At 46.7% G+C, this 26315-nt stretch overlaps 1 protein-coding gene across 7 annotated transcripts in view; it reads left to right on the top strand.

The window, feature by feature from the left end:
* The window catches only part of TRAPPC8 (trafficking protein particle complex subunit 8), a 324404-nt gene that overhangs the window by 26220 nt on the left and 271869 nt on the right, over positions 1–26315 (top strand). For all 7 annotated transcript variants that reach the window (XM_063923649.1, XM_063923654.1, XM_063923653.1 and 4 more), the window contains 2 exons: positions 9532–9621; positions 12720–12894. In XM_063923649.1, coding sequence (XP_063779719.1) covers positions 9532–9621; positions 12720–12894 — 265 coding nt within the window. The remainder of the gene's footprint in view (positions 1–9531; positions 9622–12719; positions 12895–26315) is intronic.

Raw genomic sequence — 26315 nt, 5'->3', positions numbered from 1 at the left:
GACGTGGTCAGGGCCCTAAAAATATATATATATATATATATATATATATATATATATATATATATATATATATATATATATAGTTAGGACGGCTGGAGTCAGAAAGTCTGACTTGCTGTTTATACTGTATACACCCAACAAGCTGGGTGCTCATGCTTCTAAGCAGTCTATTGCACGCTGGATTTGTAGTACAATTCAGCTTGCACATTCTGTGGCAGGCCTGCCACAGACGAAATATGTAGATGCCCATTCCACAAGGAAGGTGGGCTCATCCTGGGCTGCTGCCCGAGGAGTCTCGGCATTACAACTTTGCCGAGCAGCTACGTGGTCAGGGGAGAACACGTTTGTAAAATTTTACAAATTTTGATACTCTGGCTAAGGAGGACCTGGAGTTCTCTCATTCGGTGCTGCAGAGTCATCCGCACTCTCCCGCCCGTTTGGGAGCTTTGGTATAATCCCCATGGTCCTGACGGAGTCCCCAGCATCCACTAGGACGTTAGAGAAAATAAGAATTTACTTACCGATAATTCTATTTCTCGTAGTCCGTAGTGGATGCTGGGCGCCCATCTCAAGTGCGGATTGTCTGCAATGCTTGTACATAGTTATTGTTACAAAAATCGGGTTATTACTATTGTTGTGAGCCATCTTTTCGGAGGCTACTTCGTTTTGTTATCATACTGTTAACTGGGTTCAGATCACAAGTTGTACGGTGTGATTGGTGTGGCTGGTATGAGTCTTACCCGGGATTCAAGATCCTTCCTTATTGTGTACGCTCGTCCGGGCACAGTACCTAACTGAGGCTTGGAGGAGGGTCATGGGGGGAGGAGCCAGTACACACCATGTGACCTAAAAAGCTTTTTAGATGTGCCCTGTCTCCTGCGGAGCCCGCTATTCCCCATGGTCCTGACGGAGTCCCCAGCATCCACTACGGACTACGAGAAATAGAATTATCGGTAAGTAAATTCTTATTTTTTCCTACTGCTATCTGGATGTTAGTGCTGTCTATTGCAGGGTACATCAGATGTTGACTGAGGATAGAAGAATAGCAGCAATAGTGGTAATTGGCATGTGTTCACAGGACACCTAAAAAGCAGACCAAACTATAAGAGATGAGTTCTACTAGCATTTATATAGCTGCATTAAACAAAGTATGTGGCTCAATCATTTTTATTTGAGATGCTTGAATTGCAAAAAGTCTTGTATCAAGGCGTAGAACATTTATCATTGTATTTAAGTGACATTATTTCAGATTTACTTAAAAATGTTTTTAATAATAATGGTTCTATAGAATGAGGTTTATTTTTTGAACACACCACTGGAGGGATGTAATGCCGCCCGAGGCTGGCGGCCGTGCGGTATGCCGGCCAAACTCAGACGTTTTTTTAAAAGGAGCAATAACTTACAAGGCAAAACCAAGTGATTGCCTCTTTAAAAAAAGTCAGCGTTACGGCTGCCGAACTCGGGTGGCATTACGTCCCGCCGAATCTGTTAGAATGGAAGTGGCCTGCTGTCCCACTCTCTCTAGGTTCTCGCCCCATGGGCACCTCTGTAATGTAATACAGAATGCTTGCCACTCCTGTTGCTCATGTCAAGGTGCCAGTCTATGCATGTGTGCTGTACAGTATAACTTAAGGGCCGTACAGATGGGGAGATGTGGAGGGAGATGTGTGCTGAGCGAACCGCGAGGGGACGACGACGACGACACGGGGGTCCGCTCATTTCACCCAGCAGTGAAATGAGCGACCTGCTAGATTGTGCCTGCATGCAGGCCAATCTAGCACCAGCGATAGCGACACACGGGACCACGCATTGCTGTTGCCGGCACCCCTACACACGGAGCGATGTGTTCCTAATGTCTAAGCAATCTAGTCAGATTGCTTAGAAATTAAGTGAACGTCGCTCTGAGTGTACCCCCCTTTAGTCTTTATGCCTATATTTCATTTGTATTTTCACTGTGCTCCAGAACCTGTGAAGTGGCTTTTATATTTTGAATTTGCTTATTTAACTATCATAATGTGGGGGGAATTCAATTGTTTGAAAAGTCGGTGGGTGTCTGTTTTTCCCTCGGTATTAGATAGGAAAAAAACAGACTCCCAACTGACTTCAAACAATTGAATATCCCCCTATGTGTCTATTTAGATGTGTGTGTTTTTTTTGTTTTTTTAAGAACTACTCCCTGCACTGATCCGCTATGGTTAGGGAGATTATCATTCATTTCTACAGCACCATCAATTTATTCAGTTCTGTACAGAGAATATTTGTCATTCATATCAATCCCTGCACCATTGGAGTTTACAGTCTAATTTCCCTAACATACACGCACACATCATACACCTACACAAGGGTTACTTTTGTCATAATGTAATTACCCTTCCATCATGTTTGGTACCAGTGTGAGTGTGGGAGTAAACCGGATGCCCTGGGCGTAGCCCATTCAAGCATGGGTAAAACATGCAATTTCCACATGTAGTGCTCTGGTCAGGATGTGAACTTGTATCCTCTGCTGTGTGGCAGTAATGCTAACCAGTATGCCACCATGCTGCCAATGATACCAAATACTTGAGCTAATTCTGGGTCAGATACTGCTGCAACCTCATTAGCATATTTTACCATAGATGCGTCTACAACGGTATGATGAGGCTAGCTAGTCTCAGCCCTTCCCTGTACAGCCGTCTTTTGAGCGATTGCCGGCTTTGAGCAGCTGCAACCATCAGGGCTTGCACCAGCCCCATGCTAAGCTCAGATCCCCATTCAGAGTATAGCATCCAATGTACACGATTAAGTGTCTGAGTCTGAAACCACTCCTGCGGCATGCCCTCGACAATCTCATAACACGCCCATCAGACGGAAGTTTTTCCGTGTATCTGAATACCCACCTCCCAGGAATATCGCAACACATTCCAGTGTGTTATTTTCTTTTATATAATCTTTTATTCTGTATGCGCTCCCATGGTAACCATGCACTGTCTAACTTTGATTTTGATACGTGCAGTCACAAAAAGTCACCCCGTTACCTGACCATCGGCATTACATCCAACTCTGAATCTGGACCGCTATGTGCAAACGCTACTGAGCAGGGCAAAATGCTTGAGAAGTTTGAAAGTAATTGATGTTCAGTGGGAAGTTGTCAGAACAGCTATGCAAGAGGCTGAGTTGACAACTTTACCAGATTTCACAGCAGCTAATTAATCAATTGATTTAACAATTACAGTGGATGTTCTGTATTAAAGTATGAAAAAATAGAGCAAAAGAGTGGGTGAGCTGTTAATGTATGTTGGCCAATTGTTTTCTGACGGCTGTCTTTTGGTTTCCTAACGCTGATCCGCTCCCACACTGCCATTAAGGCATATATCAAAGTTACAGTTACAAAGTTGCAAGATGATTTTCATACCCTTTTCTCTGACGTCCTAGTGGATGCTGGGACTCCGTAAGGACCATGGGGAATAGCGGCTCCGCAGGAGACAGGGCACAAAATAAAAGCTTAAGGATCAGGTGGTGTGCACTGGCTCCTCCCCCTATGACCCTCCTCCAAGCCTCAGTTAGATTTTTGTGCCCGGCCGAGAAGGGTGCAATCTAGGTGGCTCTCCTGAGCTGCTTAGAATAAAAGTTTAGTTTAGGTTTTTTTATTTTCAGTGAGTCCTGCTGGCAACAGGCTCACTGCATCGTGGGACTAAGGGGAGAAGAAACGGACTCACCTGAGTGCAGAGTGGATCGGGTTTCTTAGGCTACTGGACATTAGCTCCAGAGGGACGATCACAGGTTCAGCCTGGATGGGTCACCGGAGCCGCGCCGCCGTCCCCCTTACAGAGCCAGAAGAGACGAAGAGGTCCGGTGAAATCGGCGGCAGAAGACATCCTGTCTTCAGTCTAAGGTAGCGCACAGCACCGCAGCTGTGCGCCATTGCTCTCAGCACACTTCACACTCCGGTCACTGAGGGTGCAGGGCGCTGGGGGGGAGCGCCCTGAGACGCAATATAACAGTATATACCTTAGGTGGCAAAAAGAATACATCACATATAGCTCCTGGGCTATATGGATGTATTTTAACCCCTGCCATTTTTACACAAAAAAGCGGGAGATAAGGACGTCGTGAAGGGGCGGAGCCTATCTCCTCAGCACACAAGCGCCATTTTCCCTCACAGCTCCGCTGGAAGGACGGCTCCCTGACTCTCCCCTGCAGTCCTGCTTCAGAATCAGGGTAAAAAAGAGAAGGGGGGGCATTTTTGGCAGCAAATAACGATAATAACAGCAGCTATAAGGGAATAACACTTATATAAGGTTATCCCTGTATATATATATATATAGCGCTGGGTGTGTGCTGGCAGACTCTCCCCCTGTCTCTCCAAAGGGCTAAGTGGGGTCCTGTCCTCTATCAGAGCATTCCCGGTGTGTGTGCTGTGTGTCAGTACGCGTGTGTCGACATGTATGAGGAGGAAAATGATGTGGAGGCGGAGCAGTTGCCTGTGTTGGTGATGTCACCCCCTAGGGAGTCGACACCTGACTGGATGATTGTATTTAAACAATTAAGTGATAATGTCAGCAATTTGCAAAAAACTGTTGACGACATGAAATAGTGCCTGTCCAGGCGTCTCAGACACCGTCAGGGGCGCTAAAACGCCCGTTACCTCAGTGGGTCGACACAGACCCTGACACAGATACTGAGTCTAGTGTCGACGGTGACGAGACAAACGTAATGTCCAGTAGGGCCACACGTTACATGATCACGGCAATGAAAGAGGCATTGAACCTTTCTGACACTACAAGTACCACAAAGACGGGTATTATGTGGGGTGTGAAAAAACTACCAATAGTTTTTCCTGAGTCAGAGGAAATAAATGAGGTGTGTGATAAAGCGTGGGTTTCCCCCGATAAAAAACAGCTAATTTCTAAAAAATTATTAGCATTATATCCCTTCCCGCCAGAGGTTAGGGCGCGTTGGGAAACACCCCCTAGGGTAGATAAGGCGCTCACACGTTTATCTAAACAAGTAGCGTTACCGTCTCCTGATACGGCCACCCTCAAAGAACCAGCTGATAGAAGGCTGGAAAATATCCTAAAAAGTATATACACACATACTGGTGTTATACTGCGACCAGCAATCGCCTCAGCCTGGATGTGCAGTGCTGGAGTCGCATGGTCGGATTCCCTGACTGAGAATATTGATACCCTGGATAGGGACAATATTTTGTTAACTATAGAACATTTAAAGGATGCATTACTATATATGCGTGATGCACAGAGGGATATTTGCACCCTGGCATCAAGAGTAAGTGCTATGTCCATCTCTGCCAGAAGAGCGTTATGGACGCGACAGTGGTCAGGGGATGCGGATTCCAAACGGCACATGGAAGTATTGCCGTATAAAGGGGAGGAGTTATTTGGGGCTGGTCTATCGGACCTGGTGGCCACGGCAACGGCTGGAAAATCCACCTTTTTACCCCAGGTCACTTCACATCAGCAGAAAAAGACACCGTCTTTTCAAACTCAGTCCTTTCGTTCCCATAAGTACAAGCGAGCAAAAGGCCACTCTTTTCTGCCCCGGGGCAGAGGAAGAGGAAAAAGACTGCACCATGCAGCCGCTTCCCAGGAGCAGAAGCCCTCCCCTGCTTCTGCCAAGTCTTCAGCATGACGCTGGGGCTTTACAAGCAGACTCAGATATGGTGGGGGCCCGTCTCAAGAATTTCAACGCGCAGTGGGCTCACTCGCAAGTGGATCCCTGGATTCTACAGGTAGTATCGCAGGGGTACAAACTGGAATTCGAGGCGTTTCCCCCTCGTCGGTTCCTGAAGTCTGCTTTACCAAAGTCTCCCTCCGACAGGGAGGCAGTTTTGGAAGCCATTCACAAGCTGTATTCCCAGCAGGTGATAATCAAGGTACCCCTCCTGCAACAAGGAAAGGGGTATTATTCCACGCTGTTTGTGGTACCGAAGCCGGACGGCTCGGTGAGACCAATTTTAAATCTGAAATCCTTGAACACTTACATAAAAAGGTTCAAATTCAAGATGGAGTCACTCAGAGCAGTGATAGCGAACCTGGAAGAAGGGGACTATATGGTGTCTCTGGACATCAAAGATGCTTATCTCCACGTCCCAATATACCCTTCTCACCAAGGGTACCTCAGGTTTGTAGTACAAAACTGTCATTATCAGTTTCAGACGCTGCCGTTTGGATTGTCCACGGCACCTCGGGTCTTTACCAAGGTAATGGCCGAAATGATGATTCTTCTACGAAGAAAAGGCATTTTAATTATCCCTTACTTGGACGATCTCCTGATAAGGGCAAGATCCAGGGAACAGTTAGAAGTCGGAGTAGCACTATCTCAGGTAGTGTTACGTCAGCACGGGTGGATTCTAAATATTCCAAAATCGCAGCTGATTCCAACGACACGTCTACTGTTCCTAGGAATGATTCTGGACACAGTCCAGAAGAAGGTGTTTCTCCCGGAGGAGAAGGCCAGGGAGTTATCCGAGCTAGTCAGGAACCTCCTAAAACCAGGCCAGGTCTCAGTGCATCAGTGCACGAGGGTCCTGGGAAAAATGGTGGCTTCTTACGAAGCGATTCCATTCGGAAGATTCCATGCAAGAACGTTTCAGTGGGATCTACTGGACAAATGGTCCGGATCGCATCTGCAGATGCATCAGCGGATAACCCTGTCGCCAAGGACAAGGGTGTCTCTCCTGTGGTGGCTGCAGAGTGCTCATCTACTAGAGGGCCGCAGATTTGGCATTCAGGATTGGATCCTGGTAACCACGGATGCCAGCCTGAGAGGCTGGGGAGCAGTCACACAGGGAAGGAATTTCCAGGGCTTGTGGTCAAGCATGGAAACATCTCTTCATATAAACATTCTGGAACTAAGGGCCATTTACAATGCCCTAAGTCAAGCAAAACCTCTGCTTCAGGGTCAGGCGGTGTTGATCCAATCGGACAACATCACGTCAGTCGCCCACGTAAACAGACAGGGCGGCACGAGAAGCAGGAGGGCAATGGCAGAAGCTGCAAGGATTCTTCGCTGGGCGGAAAATCATGTGATAGCACTGTCAGCAGTGTTCATTCCGGGAGTGGACAACTGGGAAGCAGACTTCCTCAGCAGACACGACCTTCACCCGGGAGAGTGGGGACTTCACCCAGAAGTCTTCCACCTGATTGTAAACCGTTGGGAAAAACCAAAGGTGGACATGATGGCGTCACGTCTAAACAAAAAACTGGACAGATATTGCGCCAGGTCAAGGGACCCTCAGGCAATAGCAGTGGACGCTCTGGTAACGCCGTGGGTGTACCAGTCAGTGTATGTGTTCCCTCCTCTGCCTCTCATACCAAAAGTACTGAGAATCATAAGAAGGAGAGGAGTAAGAACTATACTCGTGGTTCCGGATTGGCCAAGAAGGACTTGGTACCCGGAACTTCAAGAAATGCTCACGGACGAACGTGGCCTCTACCTCTAAGAAAGGACCTGCTACTGCAGGGGCCTTGTCTGTTCCAAGACTTACCGCGGCTGCGTTTGACGGCATGGCGGTTGAACGCCGGATCCTGAGGGAAAAAGGCATTCCAGAAGAAGTCATTCCTACTCTGGTCAAGGCCAGGAAGGATGTAACCGCAAAACATTATCACCGCATTTGGCGTAAATATGTTGCGTGGTGTGAGGCCAAGAGGGCCCCTACAGAGGAATTTCAACTGGGTCGTTTCCTTCATTTCCTGCAAACAGGACTGTCTATGGGCCTAAAATTAGGGTCCATTAAAGTTCAAATTTTGGCCCTGTCGATTTTCTTCCAGAAAGAACTGGCTTCAGTACCTGAAGTTCAGACATTTGTAAAAGGGGTGCTGCACATACAGCCTCCTTTTGTGCCTCCAGTGGCACCTTGGGATCTCAATGTGGTGTTGAGTTTTCTAAAGTCACATTGGTTTGAACCACTTTCCACTGTGGACTTCAAATATCTCACATGGAAGATGTCGATGCTGTTAGCCTTGGCTTCAGCCAGGCGTGTGTCAGAATTGGCGGCTTTATCATATAAAAGCCCTTACTTAATTTTTCATTCTGACAGGGCGGAATTGAGGACTCGTCCTCAATTTCTACCTAAGGTGGTTTCTGCATTTCACATGAACCAACCTATTGTGGTACCTGCGGCTACCAGGGACTTAGAGGACTCTAAGTTGCTTGACGTTGTCAGGGCCTTGAAAATATATGTTTCCAGGACGGCTGGAGTCAGAAAATCTGACTCGCTGTTTATCCTGTATGCACCCAACAAGCTGGGTGCTCCTGCTTCTAAGCAGACGATTGCTCGTTGGATTTGTAGTACAATTCAGCTTGCACATTCTGTGGCAGGATTGCCACAGCCAAAATCAGTAAAAGCCCATTCCACAAGGAAAGTGGGCTCATCTTGGGCGGCTGCCCGAGGGGTCTCGGCTTTACAACTTTGCCGAGCAGCTACTTGGTCAGGGGCAAACACGTTTGCTAAATTCTACAAATTTGATACCCTGGCTGAGGAGGACCTGGAGTTCTCTCATTCGGTGCTGCAGAGTCATCCGCACTCTCCCGCCCGTTTGGGAGCTTTGGTATAATCCCCATGGTCCTTACGGAGTCCCAGCATCCACTAGGACGTCAGAGAAAATAAGATTTTACTTACCGATAAATCTATTTCTCGTAGTCCGTAGTGGATGCTGGGCGCCCATCCCTAGTGCGGATTGTCTGCAATACTTGTATATAGTTATTGTTACAAAAATTCGGGTTATTATTGTTGTGAGCCATCTTTTCAGAGGCTCCTTTGCGTTTATCATACTGTTAACTGGGTTCAGATCACAAGTTGTACGGTGTGATTGGTGTGGCTGGTATGAGTCTTACCCGGGATTCAATATCCTTCCTTATTATGTACGCTCGTCCGGGCACAGTATCCTAACTGAGGCTTGGAGGAGGGTCATAGGGGGAGGAGCCAGTGCACACCACCTGATCCTTAAGCTTTTATTTTGTGCCCTGTCTCCTGCGGAGCCGCTATTCCCCATGGTCCTTACGGAGTCCCAGCATCCACTACGGACTACGAGAAATAGATTTATCGGTAAGTAAAATCTTATTTTTTTTAATCTTTAAGATTACATGCATTGCAGATTTTATATATTCACCTCTTCATTAAAGTTCCTTTTAAAGAAAAAGAAAAAAGCAGTAAATAATATGTATGGTTTTGATAAAGTTTTTTGAAACAAGCATAAAACTATTGTTTTACACATAATAAAGGAAATATTGGAATAACACCTTTTGTTGTGAGTGTTGGTGTGTTTTATGTTTCTAGCCAGAATTTTAGATGAAAGAAATTGTGTAGCTATGTACTTATGTTTGGTAACAATTTAGGCTGCTGAATTTCAGGCTGTACCAAAGATTTTTTATTATGGGAAAGCTATTTAATTTCAGTTTCACTGAATCCAATTTTAACTCAAACGTTCAATCTTTTTTTCAGTAAATTTTATCCCTTTGTCAAGTAGTTTCTTTGTAGTATGTCTAAATGGATGAACAAAAAGATTAATGTTTTTCTTTTGTCTATTACAGCAACTACGACTTGGTTTGAGTCCTATCGGGAGAGTTTTTTTCAGTGTATGCCAGCCTCTGATCATGAGTTTTTAAATCATTATTTGGCATGTATCCTTTGCAGTATAATTTTTTATTTTGCATTTTATTGCTGCGACTGAGGTTTTTTTTCCTTTGTGTGCTTGTTTATTGTGTATCAGTAAAATTTTTCATTTAAACACACAACTCATGTTGATGGGATACTGTGGTAAATCTTACTTGACCGTGACTAAATTTTAATTTACGGTGTTGGGCTTCAGACAGCATTTGCAAATCAGGCTTCATCACTCCATATTATTGTGTGCTCTCTTCCTCCTCACACACACACATACTTCCAAAACTTGGAGCTGTGCTGATACAGAAAGTGCCACTTCTGAATAGAATGTTACTTATGTCATGCTGTACAGTAGACGGTTGGAGAGGTTTAGGGACTTTTACTTTTTATTTTTGCAGCAAAATTCATTACTTCATAGTGCAGATTTGAGAACTTGCAAAAGGTAAAAATATAAATAAGCTCGGTACACACTGGCCCATACATCAACCAGTCAGTTGAACGGCTGGTATATTTTGGGCACATGTGTACCCCCGTTATGTCTGTGAACGATGTCGCTCAGACGTATCGCTTCGACCCTGCAGCATATATATTTATATATTAGCGCATTGTGCTGTGTATGGTGTACACTTACTGCAGAGGAACCAGTGACTGACAACACAACACATGTAAATGCCTGCCCAGTTGTGATTTGAGACCGTTCATTGGAGCGATGATTAGTGTGTTTGCACTGTCCAATCATAACATAGGTTGGTAGATTGACCGGATTGCTGATCTGCCTGCCTAGTGTGTACCCAGCAGTAATTGTCTAAGGACTGAAATTGATTTCCTTTGTGCTTAGTTCTCATGCTCATCAAATTATACAGTGACTACTCCACACTAATCAGGACAGAAAGCGTTCACAAGCTCTTCATGTATTTACTGTGTTTATTACCGTTTATTTACCCGAAGTTGATGTGTAAATATGAACCATGCCTAGTAAATAAACTTCAGATTATTATTTATTTAATTATTAAGTTTCTTATGTAGTGCAGCAAATTCCATTGTTCTTTATACTTGGAAACAACAGTGATAAAAGAAAACTGGGTAATAACAGACAATCATAGAGGTAGGAAGGCCCTGCTCGCAAGCTTATAATCTATAGGATAGTACAGCCTATGGCTGCTTTGGCATACACTACACACGTACGTATAGCTTTGTGTGGAAAATAGGTAGATGGGGGCCTCATACCCATGTACAGTAGACCTTTCCCTGTATAGTTCTTTTATTACAAATTACACTTTTAAGAAAACTATGGGATTTATAAACTGTAACCAATCATAGATTTCTTTTACACTTGATGAAAGGACTTGAACATGTTAGCAGTATATTTGCAGTGTATGCATTCTGAGTTGTTCATTAGTTTTGCCATGGATGCCAAACTGTGTCTGTCCATATTTGGTCTGGTTTAATGAGGTTTCCCTAAGACTTCACTACAAAGCACACCTTACTTTACTAAAACAGAAGGTTGACCAGTTTTCGTCACTATAGATCCTATAGATTCTAAACATGTATTTTTACCAATTAAAAACCGTACAAACAATTGAACCATAATAATGTACACAGGGCCTACCTGACTCATGTTTGTAAGTGAAGCAAAAAAAAGTAAGCGACTGCGCAAAACCATGTAACATGTGTAGAAGAGATTTAGATATGAGCGGGGTGTGTTCAAACTGAAATCTAAATTGCAGTGTAAAAAGAACGCTAACATTTGTGGGCTACATGCAAATGCAGCCAGTATTTACCCTGCACAGAAAAAAATATAATGTGTTTACTTCTCTTGGATTGCAGCATGGTTTGTTCCAGATACTAAGTTACTTGGTATTTTTTGCTTTATTTACAAACCTGAATCAGGCCTACTGTACAAAACCGATTTTTCAGTAGCAAAAGGGAGAACAAGGAATGAGCGAATCGGGAGGGGTGCACAAAAAGGGTGGCATCTGTGTGAGTGATGATCATGGAAACACTGGTCTATCAACACATTTGGGTCATAAAGGTTAGTTTCTAAACATTGTTGCTTCAGTGACTGATCATAGTCACTCAGGTCTCTTCCTTTAGACATCGTAGCCAGCTAGAGTTAATATTAAACCTTTTTATGTCCAACCATTTTAACGTGGGAATTGCCATTTTGTTGCAGCTCCTCTCCCATTGGGTAGATGTATTGGTCAGCTAGTATATCTTTGTGCGAACGTACATGTGCTATACAGAGGAGTTCATTTACACCAGTGTTACCGGTCATCACTGTCAAATGATGGTCAAGCCTACCTACAGAGCTCCTTATGCCTAAAACCAATTCTGCGAACAAAGCTTAAATGTAATGACATACAGCTGTTTAAAAACTTCCTAGTTTAACACCTTCACCGTTTGGCCTATTTTAGCACTTCTTGTGCTGATCACGTAACATCAGGGTCCTCTTCCCTCCTGTGCCTTTACATCTCTTACTTAACCTATCTTCTTTTCAATACTCCCTTTGATGGCACCAAATCCCTCGGTTTTTTACCACCCTGATACTTATTTCAGTTCTGTTTACTGATGCAGCTTTGTTTATATACCCTGTACTTGTCCTATATTGTATTGAATTGTAAGTCACTGTCTTCATGGTTTTTCTTATTTGTTTACACTGTAATTGGGGGCTGCGGATCCCATGTGGCGCCATATAAAGGATGATGATGATAATAATAATAATAATCAGTATCTATAACTATTTATACAGTATTAGCAAACATTATACCCTATTTTTTTCATAAGTTTGAATATCCTGACTATCATTTATATGGTTTTCTGCTCCCAGGGTAAAGACAATTTCCCAATTTTGTTAATATTGAAATTGCAAGATAGAGAAATAAAACAAATAAGCTATGTGGACTTCATGCTTTCTATAAAATAGGGTTGTGTTGTCTGGTTTTCACAAAAAATAATTACTAAGAGGGTACACCAATATTATGCTAGTACTGAAGCTTATAGTATTATGTGGGTGTATTCAGTACCATTTTATACGCCCAATTTATGCAGAAACTGTTCCTCATTCATGATGCGTAGTTTTCTACCTTGTATTATTTCGGCTTGACAATCTCCTCAGGCATGTTAGTGGTTTCTTCACATGAACCCGAACCTGTGGAACAGTTTCTTAAATTATCACAAGAGCAACATCGGATTCAACACAGTAATGACTATTCCTATCCTAAGTGGTTTATACCTAACACACTCAAGTATTATGTGCTGCTGCATGACGTCAGTGTTGGCGATGAGAAAAGGTGAGTTAAGGATCCATTCTGCTTACTTGCATTTTAAAAATGATGTGTGAATTGGCAGCCATTAAAAGGAGTAGTTTCTATTCTAAGTCAAGGTAGATAAAAATGCAGCACCTCCTCTTTTGCTGTGTTTTAGAATATATAGGCCTAGTAATGTTTGTTCTTTTTTCTGTAGTTCAGGAGCTCACCATTTCATAGCTTCTGATGTTGCACCATCTGATGCTGCAAGCTATAGATTGTCTGGGAACACCAGTTTGCCACCTCCAGTAGCAGATCTAGTTGCAGAAATGTAAAAAAAAAAAAAAAAACAAGTGCCTTGACATGGAGCAGCAACAGACAGTGTGAAACTGTTGAGCATTGTCAGTGTTCCCCCACTGCTAGTACACGCTTCTTTAAATACACACATGGATGAAGTGGTGAAAGTAGGATGGATCTTATGCCTGATACAAAATATCTGAAATACACCTGTTATAGATAAGCTCTTAAAGTTAGTGGTTTGGGGTGTATTTTTATGCTGTTTATTATACTAAATAGTTGGATTAGTGTCAGCATCTTATTTTCAGTACTCTTGTAGAATCTGTTGGAATGCATATATCAATTGAATGGTGAAAAACTACTCGAATGGAGTCATAATTAAAGCATAGCTGGCATGTCAACTAGTTCTACTATTCCTCATGAAGATGCCGGTTCTCTTAGTCACATGGATCTGAAAGTGGAGTTCTTCAAAAATGTTATTTCTCTAACGTCCTAGAGGATGCTGGGACTCCTTAAGGACCATGGGGAATAGACGGGCTCCGCAGGAGACATGGGCACTTTAAGAAAAACTTTAGACTCTGGGTGTGCACTGGCTCCTCCCTCTATGCCCCTCCTCCAGACCTCAGTTTTAGTTTTAGACTGTGCCCAGAGGAAGATGGGTGCACTGCAGGGAGCTCTCCTGAGTTTCCTGCTAGAAAGCATTTTGTTAGGTTTTTTTCTTATTTTCAGGGAGCTCTGCTGGCAACAGACTCCCTGCATCGAGGGACTGAGGAGAGAGGAGCAGACCTACTTAAATGATAGGCTCTGCTTCTCGGCTACTGGACACCATTAGCTCCAGAGGGAGTGGAACACAGGTTCGTCGTGGGCGTTCATCCCAGAGCCGCGCCGCCATTCTCACAGAGCCGGAAGAAACGAAGAAAGAAGACTACTGAGGCGGCAGAAGCCCTCGGGTGCTTCACTGAGGTAACGCACAGCACTGCAGCTGTGCGTCATTGCTCACATACACCTCACACACTCCGGTCACTGTAAGGGTGCATGGCGCAAGGGGGGGGCCCTGGGCAGCAATAGAATACCTCTCCTATGGCAAATGACTATATACATGTACAGGTGGGCACTGTACATGTATATAAAAGAGCCCCCGCCATATTTTATTAAGTTTGAGCGGGACAGAAGCCCGCCGCCGAGGGGGCCGGGCTTCTCCCTCAGCACTCACCAGCGCCATTTTCTCTCCACAGCACCGCTGAGAGGAAGCTCTCCGGACTCTCCCCTGCTTGACACACGGTGAAAGAGGGTTTTAAAGTAGAGGGGGGGCACATAATTGGCGATTATACATTTCAGCAGCGCTACTGGGTAAACATTCTGTGTTTTTCTCCGGGGTCATATAGCGCTGGGGTGTGTGCTGGCATACTCTCTCTCTGTCTCTCCAAAGGGCCTAAAGGGGAACCTGTCTTCAGAAAAGAGTTTCCCTGTGTGTGTGGAGTGTGTCGGTACGCGTGTGTCGACATGTTTGACGATGAAGGCACGCCTAAGGAGGAGGGGGAGTGCATGATTGTCAGGCCGCCGCCGGCAACGCCGACACCGGACTGGATGGATATGTGGAATGTCTTGAATGCTAATGTAAATTTATTGCATAAGAGATTAGACAAGACTGATGCTAGGGATCAGTCAGGTAGTCAGACCATGCCTGTCCCAGTGGCACCGGGACCTTCTGGGTCTCAGAAACGCACATTATCCCAGATCACTGACACAGATACTGACACGGATTCAGATTCCAGTGTCGACTATGAGGATGCAAAATTACAGCCAAAAGTGGCTAAAGGTATTCCTTACATGATCATTGCTATTAAAGAGGTTTTGCATATTACTGAGGAACCCCCTGTCCCTGACACGAGGGTACACATGTATAAAGCGAAAAAGCCTGAGATCACCTTTCCGTCCTCATTTGAGGAGCGAATTGTGCGAAAAGGCTTGGGAATCTCCAGACAGGAGACTACGAGTTCCCAAAAGGATTCTTATGGCGTATCCCTTCCCACAAAAGGACAGGATACGATGGGAATCTTCGCCTAAAGTAGACAAGGCGTTGACACGCTTATCCAAGAAGGTGGCACTGCCTTCCCAGGATACTGCTACCCTCAAGGATCCTGCGGATTGTAAGCAGGAAGTTACCATGATGTACATTTACACACATTCTGGTACTATTGTTATGGCATCGGCCTGGGTTTGTAGTGCTGTCGCAGCATGGACAGATTCCTTGTCTACGGAGATTGAGACCCTAGATAAGGATACCATTCTAATGACCCTAGAGCATATCAAGGATGCTGCGTTATATATGAGGGATGCTCAAAGAGACATTTGTTTACTAAGCTCCAGAATAAATGCTATGTCTATTTCTGCTAGGCGACTCTTGTGGACCCGACAGTGGACGGGGGATGCCGACTCAAAGCGGCATATGGAGTCGTTGCCTTACAAGGGGGAGGAGTTGTTTGGAGAAGGCCTCTCGGACCTTGTCTCTACTACTACGGCTGGTAAATCGAATTTTTTACCTTATGTTCCCCCACAGCAAGAAGGCACCTCATTACCAAATGCAGTCCTTTCGTTCAAATAAAAGCAGAAAGGTACGGGGATCGTCCTTTCTTGCCAGAGGTAAAGGCAAGGGAAAAAAGCTGCACACAGCTAGTTCCCAGGAGCAGAAGTCCCCCCCCCCCCCCCCCCCCTACGTCTGCAAAATCCACCGCATGACGCTGGGACTTCCCTGGGGGGGCCAGATCAAGTGGGGGCACGGCTTCGATTTTTCAGCCACGTCTGGGTTCACTCACAGGTGGATCCCTGGGCAATAGAGATTGTTTCTCATTGATACAGGCTGGAATTCGAAGAGATGCCTCCTCGGCGGTTTTTTAAATCGGCTCTGCCAGCTTCTCCGTCAGAAAGGGATTTAGTGTTAACTGCAATTCAAAAATTGTACCTGCAACAGGTGATAGTCGAGGTTCCTCTTCTCCAGCAAGGAAAGGGGCATTACTCAACCCTGTTTGTGGTTCCGAAACCGGACGGTTCGGTCAGACCCATTTTGAATCTGAAATCCCTGAACCTGTTCTTGAAAAAGTTCAAGATGGAATCGCTCAGAGCGGTCATCGCCAGCCTGGAGGGGCGGGATTGGATGGTTTCCCTGGACATAAAGGATGCTTACCTTCATGTTCCGATTTTTCTTCCTCACCAGGCGTTCCTGAGATTTGCGGTACAGGACTGTCATTACCAATTTCAGACGTTGCCGTTTGGGCTTTCCACGGCCCCGAGAATTTTCACCAAGGTAATGGCGGAAATGATGGTGCTCCTGCGCAAGCAGGGTGTCACAATTATCCCATACTTGGACGATCTCCTCATAAAGGCGAGATCTCGAGAGAAGTTACTGGACAGCGTGTCACTGTCAGTGAGGACGTTGCAACAGCACGGCTGGATTCTCAATATTCCGAAGTCCCAGCTGGTTCCTACAACGCGTCTGACCTTTTTGGGCCTGATTCTGGACACAGAACAGAAGAAGGTTTTTCTTCCGATGGAAAAGGCTCAGGAGCTCATAGCTCTGGTCAGGAACCTATTAAAGCCAAAAAAGGTTTCAGTGCTTCACTGCACCCGTGTCCTGGGGAAGATGGTGGCATCGTACAAGGCCATCCCCTTCGGCAGGTTCCATGCGAGGACTTTGCAATGGGACCTACTGGACAAATGGTCCGGGTCTCATTTACAAATGCATCAAAGGATCACCCTGTCTCCCAGAGTCAGGATATCTCTCCTGTGGTGGCTGCACAGTGCTCACCTCCTGGAAGGCCGCAGGTTCGGCATTCAGGACTGGATCCTGGTGACCACGGACGCGAGCCTCCGAGGTTGGGGAGCAGTCACACAGGGAAGAAATTTCCAAGGACTTCGGTCAAGTCAAGAGACTTGTCTTCACATCAACATCCTGGAACTAAGGGCCATATACAACGCCCTACGTCAAGCGGAGATCTTACTTCGCAATCGACCAGTTCTGATCCAGTCAGACAACATCACCGCAGTAGCTCATGTAAACCGCCAAGGCGGCACAAGGAGCAGAGTGGCAATGGCGGAAGCCACCAGAATTCTTCGATGGGCGGAGAATCATGTAAGCGCTCTGTCAACAGTGTTCATTCCGGGAGTGGACAACTGGGAAGCAGACTTCCTCAGCAGACACGATCTGCATCCGGGAGAGTGGGGACTTCATCAGGAAGTCTTCGCGCACATTGCAAGTCGGTGGGGACTACCCCAAATAGACATGATGGCATCCCGCCTCAACAATAAGCTACAAAGGTATTGCGCCAGGTCAAGAGACCCTCAGGCGGTAGCTGTGGACGCCCTAGTGACACCGTGGGTGTTCCAGTTGGTATATGTGTTTCCTCCTCTTCCTCTCATACCCAAGGTGTTGAGGATAATAAGAAAAAGAGGAGTGAGAACAATTCTCATTGTTCCGGATTGGCCACGAAGGACCTGGTATCCGGATCTGCAAGAAATACTCACAGAAGATCCGTGGCCTCTTCCTCTAAGGCAGGACCTGTTACAACAAGGTCCCTGTCTGTTCCAAGACCTACCGCGGCTGCGTTTGACGGCATGGCGGTTGAACGCCGGATCCTAGCGGAAAAAGGTATTCCGGTTGAGGTCATTCCTACGCTAATAAAGGCTAGGAAGGACGTGACGTCTAAACATTATCACCGAATATGGCGAAAATATGTTTCTTGGTGTGAGGCCAGGAATGTTCCTACGGAAGAATTCCATCTAGGCCGTTTTCTTCACTTCCTACAAACTGGAGTGAATTTGGGCCTAAAATTAGGCTCCATTAAAGTTCAGATTTCGGCCTTATCCATTTTCTTTCAAAAGGAATTGGCCTCGTTACCTGAAGTACAGACTTTTGTGAAGGGAGTACTGCATATCCAGCCTCCTTTTGTACCTCCGGTGGTGCCTTTGGACCTTAACGTGGTGTTAAGTTTCCTTAAGTCACATTGGTTTGAACCACTTAAAACAGTGGAGTTGAAATATCTCACTTGGAAGGTGGTCATGTGGTTAGCCTTGGCTCCGGCTAGGCGAGTTCGGAATTGGAGGCTTTATCACATAAAAGCCCCTATCTGGTTTTCCATATGGATAGAGCGGAGTTGCAGACCCGTCTTCAATTCCTACCTAAGGTGGTCTCATCCTTTCATATGAACCAACCTGTTGTCGTGCCTGTGGCTACACGTGACTTGGAGGATTCCGAGTCCCTTGATGTGGTCAGGGCTTTGAAATTTACGTGGCCAGAACGGCTAGGATCAGAAAAACAGAAGCACTGTTTGTCCTGTTTGCAGCCAACAAGGTTGGCGGCCCTGCTTCAAAGCAGACTATTGCTCGCTGGATCTGTAACACGATTCAGCAGGCGCATTCTACGGCAGGATTGCCGTTACCGAAATCGGTTAAGACCCATTCCACTAGGAAGGTGGGCTCGTCTTGGGCGGCTGCCCGAGGGGTCTCGGCACTACAGCTGTGCCGAGCTGCTACTTGGTCGGGGTCAAACACTTTTGCAAAGTTCTATAAGTTTGATACCCTGGCTGAGGAGGACCTCCTGTTTGCTCAATCGGTGCTGCAGAGTCATCCGCACTCTCCCGCCCGTTTGGGAGCTTTGGTATAATCCCCATGGTCCTTACAGAGTCCCAGCATCCTCAAGGACGTTAGAGAAAATAAGATTTTACACTTACCGGTAAATCTATTTCTCGTAGTCTGTAGAGGATGCTGGGAGCCCGTCCCAAGTGTGGACTTCTTCTGCAAGACTTGTATATAGTAATTGCTTACATAAAAGTTATATTATAGTTCATCGGTTTGGACCGAGACTATGTTGTTTGTTCATACTGTTAACTGGGTAGTTTATCACAGGTTATACGGTGTGATTGGTGTGGCTGGTATGAATCTTGCCCTTGGATTAACAAAAATCCTTTCCTCGTACTGTCCGTCTCCTCTGGGCACAGTTTCCCTAACTGAGGTCTGGAGGAGGGGCATAGAGGGAGGAGCCAGTGCACACCCAGAGTCTAAAGTCTTTCTTAAAGTGCCAATGTTTCCTGCGGAGCCCCTCTATTCCCCATGGTCCTTACGGAGTCCCAGCATCCTCTACGGACTACGAGAAATAGATTTACCGGTAAGTGTAAAATCTTATTTTCTCTATCGTCCTAGTGGATGCTGGGGTTCCTGAAAGGACCATGGGGAATAGCGGCTCCGCAGGAGACAGGGCACAAAAAGTAAAGCTTTTCCAGATCAGGTGGTGTGCACTGGCTCCTCCCCCTATGACCCTCCTCCAGACTCCAGTTAGATTTTTGTGCCCGGCCGAGAAGGGTGCAATTCTAGGTGGCTCTCATAAAGAGCTGCTTAGAGAAAGTTTAGCTTAGGTTTTTTATTTTACAGTGATTCCTGCTGGCAACAGGATCACTGCAACGAGGGACAGAGGGGAGAAGAAGTGAACTCACCTGCGTGCAGGATGGATTGGCTTCTTGGCTACTGGACATCAGCTCCAGAGGGACGATCACAGGTACAGCCTGGATGGTCATCGGAGCCGCGCCGCCGGCCCCCTTGCAGATGCTGAAGTAAGAAGAGGTCCAGAATCGGCGGCTGAAGACTCCTGCAGTCTTCTAAAGGTAGCGCACAGCACTGCAGCTGTGCGCCATTTTCCTCTCAGCACACTTCACACGCAGTCACTGAGGGTGCAGGGCGCTGGGGGGGGGCGCCCTGGGAGGCAAATGTAAACCTATATAAAGGCTAAAAATACCTCACATATAGCCCCCAGAGGCTATATGGAGATATTTAACCCCTGCCTGTATTCACAAAATAGCGGGAGACGAGCCCGCCGAAAAAGGGGCGGGGCCTATCTCCTCAGCACACGGCGCCATTTCCTCTCACACTCCGCTGGTCAGGACGGCTCCCAGGTCTCTCCCCTGCACTGCACTACAGAAACAGGGTAAAACAGAGAGGGGGGGCAAATTTAATGGCAATATCTTGATATATATAAAGCAGCTATAAGGGAGCACTTATTATAAGGCTATCCCTGTCATATATAGCGCTTTTTGGTGTGTGCTGGCAGACTCTCCCTCTGTCTCCCCAAAGGGCTAGTGGGTCCTGTCTTCGTTTAGAGCATTCCCTGTGTGTCTGCTGTGTGTCGGTACGTGTGTGTCGACATGTATGAGGACGATATTGGTGTGGAGGCGGAGCAATTGCCAAATATGGGGATGTCACCTCCTAGGGGGTCGACGCCAGAATGGATGCCTTTATTTATGGAATTACGGGATAGTGTCAACACGCTAAAGCAGTCGTTTGACGACATGAGGCGGCCGGACAATCCATTAGTGCCTGTCCAGGCGCCTCAAACACCGTCAGGGGCTGTAAAACGCCCTTTGCCTCAGTCGGTCGACACAGACCCAGACACAGGCACTGATTCCAGTGGTGACGGTGACGAATCAACCGTATTTTCCAGTAGGGCCACACGTTATATGATTTTAGCAATGAAGGAGGCGTTACATTTAGCTGATACTACAGGTACCACTAAACAGGGTATTATGTGGGGTGTGAAAAAACTACCTATAGTTTTTCCTGAATCAGAAGAATTAAATGACGTGTGTGATGAAGCGTGGGTTGCCCCTGATAAAAAGCTGATAATTTCAAAGAAATTATTGGCATTATACCCTTTCCCGCCAGAGGTTAGGGAGCGCTGGGAAACACCTCCTAGGGTGGACAAGGCGCTAACACGCTTATCAAAACAAGTGGCGTTACCTTCTCCTGAGACGGCCGCACTTAAAGATCCATCAGATAGGAGGATGGAAAATATCCAAAAAAGTATATACACACATGCAGGTGTTATACTACGACCAGCTATAGCGACTGCCTGGATGTGCAGTGCTGGGGTAGTTTGGTCAGAGTCCCTGATTGAAAATATTGATACCCTGGACAGGGACAATATTTTACTGTCGTTAGAACAAATAAAGGATGCATTTCTTTATATGCGTGATGCACAGAGGGATATCTGCACACTGGCATCACGGGTAAGTGCTATGTCCATTTCGGCCAGAAGAGCTTTATGGACGCGACAGTGGACAGGCGATGCGGATTCAAAACGGCATATGGAAGTTTTGCCGTATAAAGGGGAGGAGTTATTTGGAGTCGGTCTATCAGATTTGGTGGCCACGGCTACAGCCGGGAAATCCACCTTTCTACCTCAAGTCACTCCCCAACAGAAAAAGGCACCGACTTTTCAACCGCAGCCCTTTCGTTCCTTTAAAAATAAGAGAGCAAAGGGCTATTCATATCTGCCACGAGGCAGAGGTCGAGGGAAGAAACAGCAACAGGCAGCTCCTTCCCAGGAACAGAAGCCCTCCCCGGCTTCTACAAAAGCCTCAGCATGACGCTGGGGCTTCTCAAGCGGACTCGGGGACGGTGGGAGGTCGTCTCAAAAATTACAGCGCGCAGTGGGCTCACTCGCAGGTAGATCCCTGGATCCTGCAGATAATATCTCAGGGGTACAGGTTGGAATTAGAGACAGATCCACCTCGCCGTTTCCTGAAGTCTGCTTTACCAACGTCCCCTTCCGAAAGGGAGACGGTTTTGGAAGCCATTCACAAGCTGTACTCTCAGCAGGTGATAGTCAAGGTACCTCTTCTACAACAAGGGAAGGGGTATTATTCCACTCTATTTGTGGTACCGAAGCCGGATGGCTCGGTAAGGCCTATTCTAAATCTGAAGTCCTTGAACCTGTACATAAAGAAGTTCAAGTTCAAGATGGAGTCACTCAGAGCAGTGATAGCGAACCTGGAAGAAGGGGACTTTATGGTATCCTTGGACATCAAGGATGCGTATCTCCACGTTCCAATTTACCCCTCACACCAGGGGTACCTCAGGTTCGTTGTACAAAACTGTCACTATCAGTTTCAGACGCTGCCGTTTGGTTTGTCCACGGCACCTCGGGTCTTTACAAAGGTAATGGCCGAGATGATGATTCTTCTTCGAAGAAAAGGCGTATTAATTATCCCATACTTGGACGATCTCCTAATAAGGGCAAGGTCCAGAGAACAGCTAGAGATGGGATTAGCAATATCTCAAGAGGTGCTAAAGCAGCACGGATGGATTCTGAATATTCCAAAATCCAAATTAATGCCGACAACTCGTCTGCTGTTCCTAGGGATGATTCTGGACACGGTTCAGAAAAAGGTTTTTCTTCCCGAGGAAAAAGCCAAGGAGTTATCCGACCTGGTCAGGAATCTCCTAAAACCAGGAAAGGTGTCTGTACGTCAATGCACGCATCTTCAGATGCACCTGCGGATAACCCTGTCTCCAAGGACAAGGGTATCTCTTCTGTGGTGGTTGTAGAGGGCTCATCTATTGGAGGGCCGCAGATTCGGCATACAGGATTGGATCCTGGTGACCACGGACGCCAGCCTGAGAGGCTGGGGAGCAGTCACACAAGGAAGAAACTTCCAGGGAGTGTGGTCGAGCCTGGAAAAGTCTCTTCACATAAACATTCTGGAACTAAGAGCAATCTACAATGCTCTAAGCCAGGCGGAACCTCTGCTTTAAGGAAGACCGGTGTTGATCCAGTCGGACAACATCACGGCAGTCGCCCATGTAAACAGACAGGGCGGCACAAGAAGCAGGAGTGCAATGGCAGAAGCTGCCAGGATCCTTCGCTGGGCGGAGAATCAAGTGATAGCACTGTCAGCAGTGTTCATCCCGGGAGTGGACAACTGGGAAGCAGACTTCCTCAGCAGACACGATCTTCACCCGGGAGAGTGGGGACTTCATCCAGAAGTTTTCCACATGCTAATAAACCGTTGGGAAAGACCAATGGTGGACATGATGGCGTCTCGCCTCAACAAAAAACTGGACAGGTATTGCGCCAGGTCAAGAGATCCGCAGGCAATAGCTGTGGACGCGCTGGTAACACCTTGGGTGTACCAGTCGGTGTATGTGTTTCCTCCTCTGCCTCTCATACCAAAGGTATTGAGAATCATACGGCAAAGCGGAGTAAGAACGATACTAGTGGCTCCGGATTGGCCAAGAAGGTCTTGGTACCCGGAACTTCAAGAGATGGTCACGGACGATCCGTGGCCTCTACCTCTAAGACAGGACCTGCTTCAGCAGGGACCGTGTCTATTCCAAGACTTACCGCGGCTGCGTTTGACGGCATGGCGGTTGAACGCCAGATCCTAAAAGGAAAAGGCATTCCAGAAGAAGTCATTCCTACCTTGATTAAGGCAAGAAAGGAAGTCACCGCGAAGCATTATCACCGCATTTGGCGGAAATATGTTGCGTGGTGCGAGGATCGGAGTGCTCCGACGGAGGAATTTCAACTGGGTCGTTTCCTACATTTCCTGCAATCAGGATTGTCTATGGGTCTCAAATTGGGATCTATTAAGGTTCAAATTTCGGCCCTGTCAATATTCTTCCAAAAAGAATTGGCCTCAGTTCCTGAGGTCCAGATTTTTGTCAAAGGAGTACTGCATATACAGCCTCCTGTGGTGCCTCCGGTGGCACCGTGGGATCTAAATGTAGTTTTAGATTTCCTCAAATCCCATTGGTTTGAACCACTAAAAAATGTGGATTTGAAATATCTCACATGGAAAGTGACTATGTTACTGGCCCTGGCGTCCGCCAGGAGAGTATCTGAACTGGCGGCTTTATCTTATAAAAGCCCTTATTTAATTTTCCATTCGGATAGGGCAGAGCTGCGGACGCGTCCGCATTTTCTCCCTAAGGTGGTATCAGAGTTTCACCTGAACCAGCCTATTGTAGTGCCTGCGGCTACAAGCGACTTGGAGGACTCCAAGTTGTTGGACGTTGTCAGAGCTTTAAAAATATACATTTCAAGGACGGCTGGAGTCAGAAAATCTGACTCGCTGTTTATACTGTATGCACCCAACAAGTTGGGTGCGCCTGCTTCTAAGCAGTCGATTGCTCGTTGGATTTGTAACACAATTCAACTTGCACATTCTGTGGCAGGCCTGCCACAGCCTAAATCTGTTAAGGCCATTCCACAAGGAAGGTGGGCTCATCTTGGGCGGCTGCCCGAGGGGTCTCGGCATTACAACTCTGCCGAGCAGCTACGTGGTCAGGGGAGAACACGTTTGTAAAATTCTACAAATTTGATACCCTGGCAAAGGAGGACCTGGAGTTCTCTCATTCGGTGCTGCAGAGTCATCCGCACTCTCCCGCCCGTTTGGGAGCTTTGGTATAATCCCCATGGTCCTTTCAGGAACCCCAGCATCCACTAGGACGATAGAGAAAATAAGAATTTACTCACCGATAATTCTATTTCTCGGAGTCCGTAGTGGATGCTGGGCGCCCATCCCAAGTGCGGATTATCTGCAATACTTGTACATAGTTATTGTTAACTAATTCGGGTTATTGTTTAGGGAGCCATCTTTCAGAGGCTCCTCTGTTATCATACTGTTAACTGGGTTTAGATCACAAGTTGTACGGTGTGATTGGTGTGGCTGGTATGAGTCTTACCCGGGATTCAAAATCCTCCCTTATTGTGTACGCTCGTCCGGGCACAGTACCTAACTGGAGTCTGGAGGAGGGTCATAGGGGGAGGAGCCAGTGCACACCACCTGATCTGGAAAAGCTTTACTTTTTGTGCCCTGTCTCCTGCGGAGCCGCTATTCCCCATGGTCCTTTCAGGAACCCCAGCATCCACTACGGACTCCGAGAAATAGAATTATCGGTAAGTAAATTCTTATTTTCTCCTTCGTCCTAGAGGATGCTGGGGACTCCAAAAGGACCATGGGGTATAGACTGGATCCGCAGGAGACATGGGCACACTATAAGACTTTGAATGGGTGTGAACTGGCTCCTCCCTCTATGCCCCTCCTCCAGCCCTCAGTTAGATTCTGTGCCCAGAGGAGACTGGTCGCACCCTAGTGGAGCTCTACTGAGTTAATCTAAAAATAATTTTGTTAGGTTTTTTATTTTCAGGGAGCACTGCTGGCAACAGGCTCCCTGCTTCGTGGGACTGAGGGGAGAGAAGCAGACCTACTTCTGTGAGTTGATAGGCTCTGCTTCTTAGGCTACTGGACACCATTAGCTCCAGAGGGTCTGATCACTTGGGTCGCATAGCTGCTCGTTCCCAGAGCCGCGCCGCCGTCCCCCTCACAGAGCCAGAAGATTGAAGACAGGTGAGTAACCGAAGCAAAGAAGACGTCTGAAGGCGGCAGAAGACTTCAGTCTTCCTGAGGTACCACGTAGCGGTCGCGCTGCGTGCCACTGCTCCCGCACACACAGGCACTACATGGGTGCAAGGCGCAGGGGGGGCGCCCTGGGCAGCAATGTAAACCTAATTTTAAGGTACTGGCACAGTGTATCAGTGCATAGGCACTGTTAGGAGACCCCCGCCAGTGAAAATTAAAGCGGGACCAAAGCGCGTCATGTAGGGGCGGGGCTTCGTCCTTCAGCTCTGACCAGCGCTATTTTCTCTCCACAGCTTGCTGCAGAGATGCTGCTCCTGGACCTTCACTGCTGTCACAAGTAACTGTGCTAAAAACAAGGGGGGCATATAAAATTGGTGTTGGTTGTATATATAAACAAGCGCTTATAGGTCTGGGGCATTGTGCTTTTTTCAGACCTGTGGGGTGCTGGGTGTGAGCTGGCAAACTCCTTCTCTGTCTCTCTGAAAGGCCTTACTGTGGGTCTGTCCCCTTTAACCCAGTGTGTTTGGGGGTGTCGGTACGTGTGTGTCGACATGGCAGAAACTGAATACTCTTCCCAGGAGGAGGTTAGTGTGAGAGCTGAACAGAATGAAGGAGTGACTCTGTCGGCAACGCCGACTGCTGATTGGGTTGAGATGTGGAGTGTGTTGAATAACATTGTGGCTTTGTTGCATAAGAGGTTAGACAAATCTGAGTCTCAGAACCAAGCATGGAGACAATCCATGGGAGGCGTGGTACCACTCACTCAGGCCCCCTCGGGGTCCCAAAAACGTTCGTTTACCCAGATAGTTGACACTGATACCTACACGGATTCCGATTCCAGTGTCGACTATAATGATGCAAAGTTGCATCCTAAGGTGGCTAAGAGTATTCAGTACATGATTGTGGCGATAAAGGACGTGTTACATATCACGGAAGACCCCGCTGTCTCTGTGACAAGGGTCTGTATGTACAAGGGGAAGA

This window comes from Pseudophryne corroboree, chromosome 5, assembly GCF_028390025.1.
Source record: "Pseudophryne corroboree isolate aPseCor3 chromosome 5, aPseCor3.hap2, whole genome shotgun sequence".
Taxonomy (NCBI): Eukaryota; Metazoa; Chordata; class Amphibia; order Anura; family Myobatrachidae; genus Pseudophryne; species Pseudophryne corroboree.
This window is presented reverse-complemented; position numbering and strand designations above follow the sequence as displayed.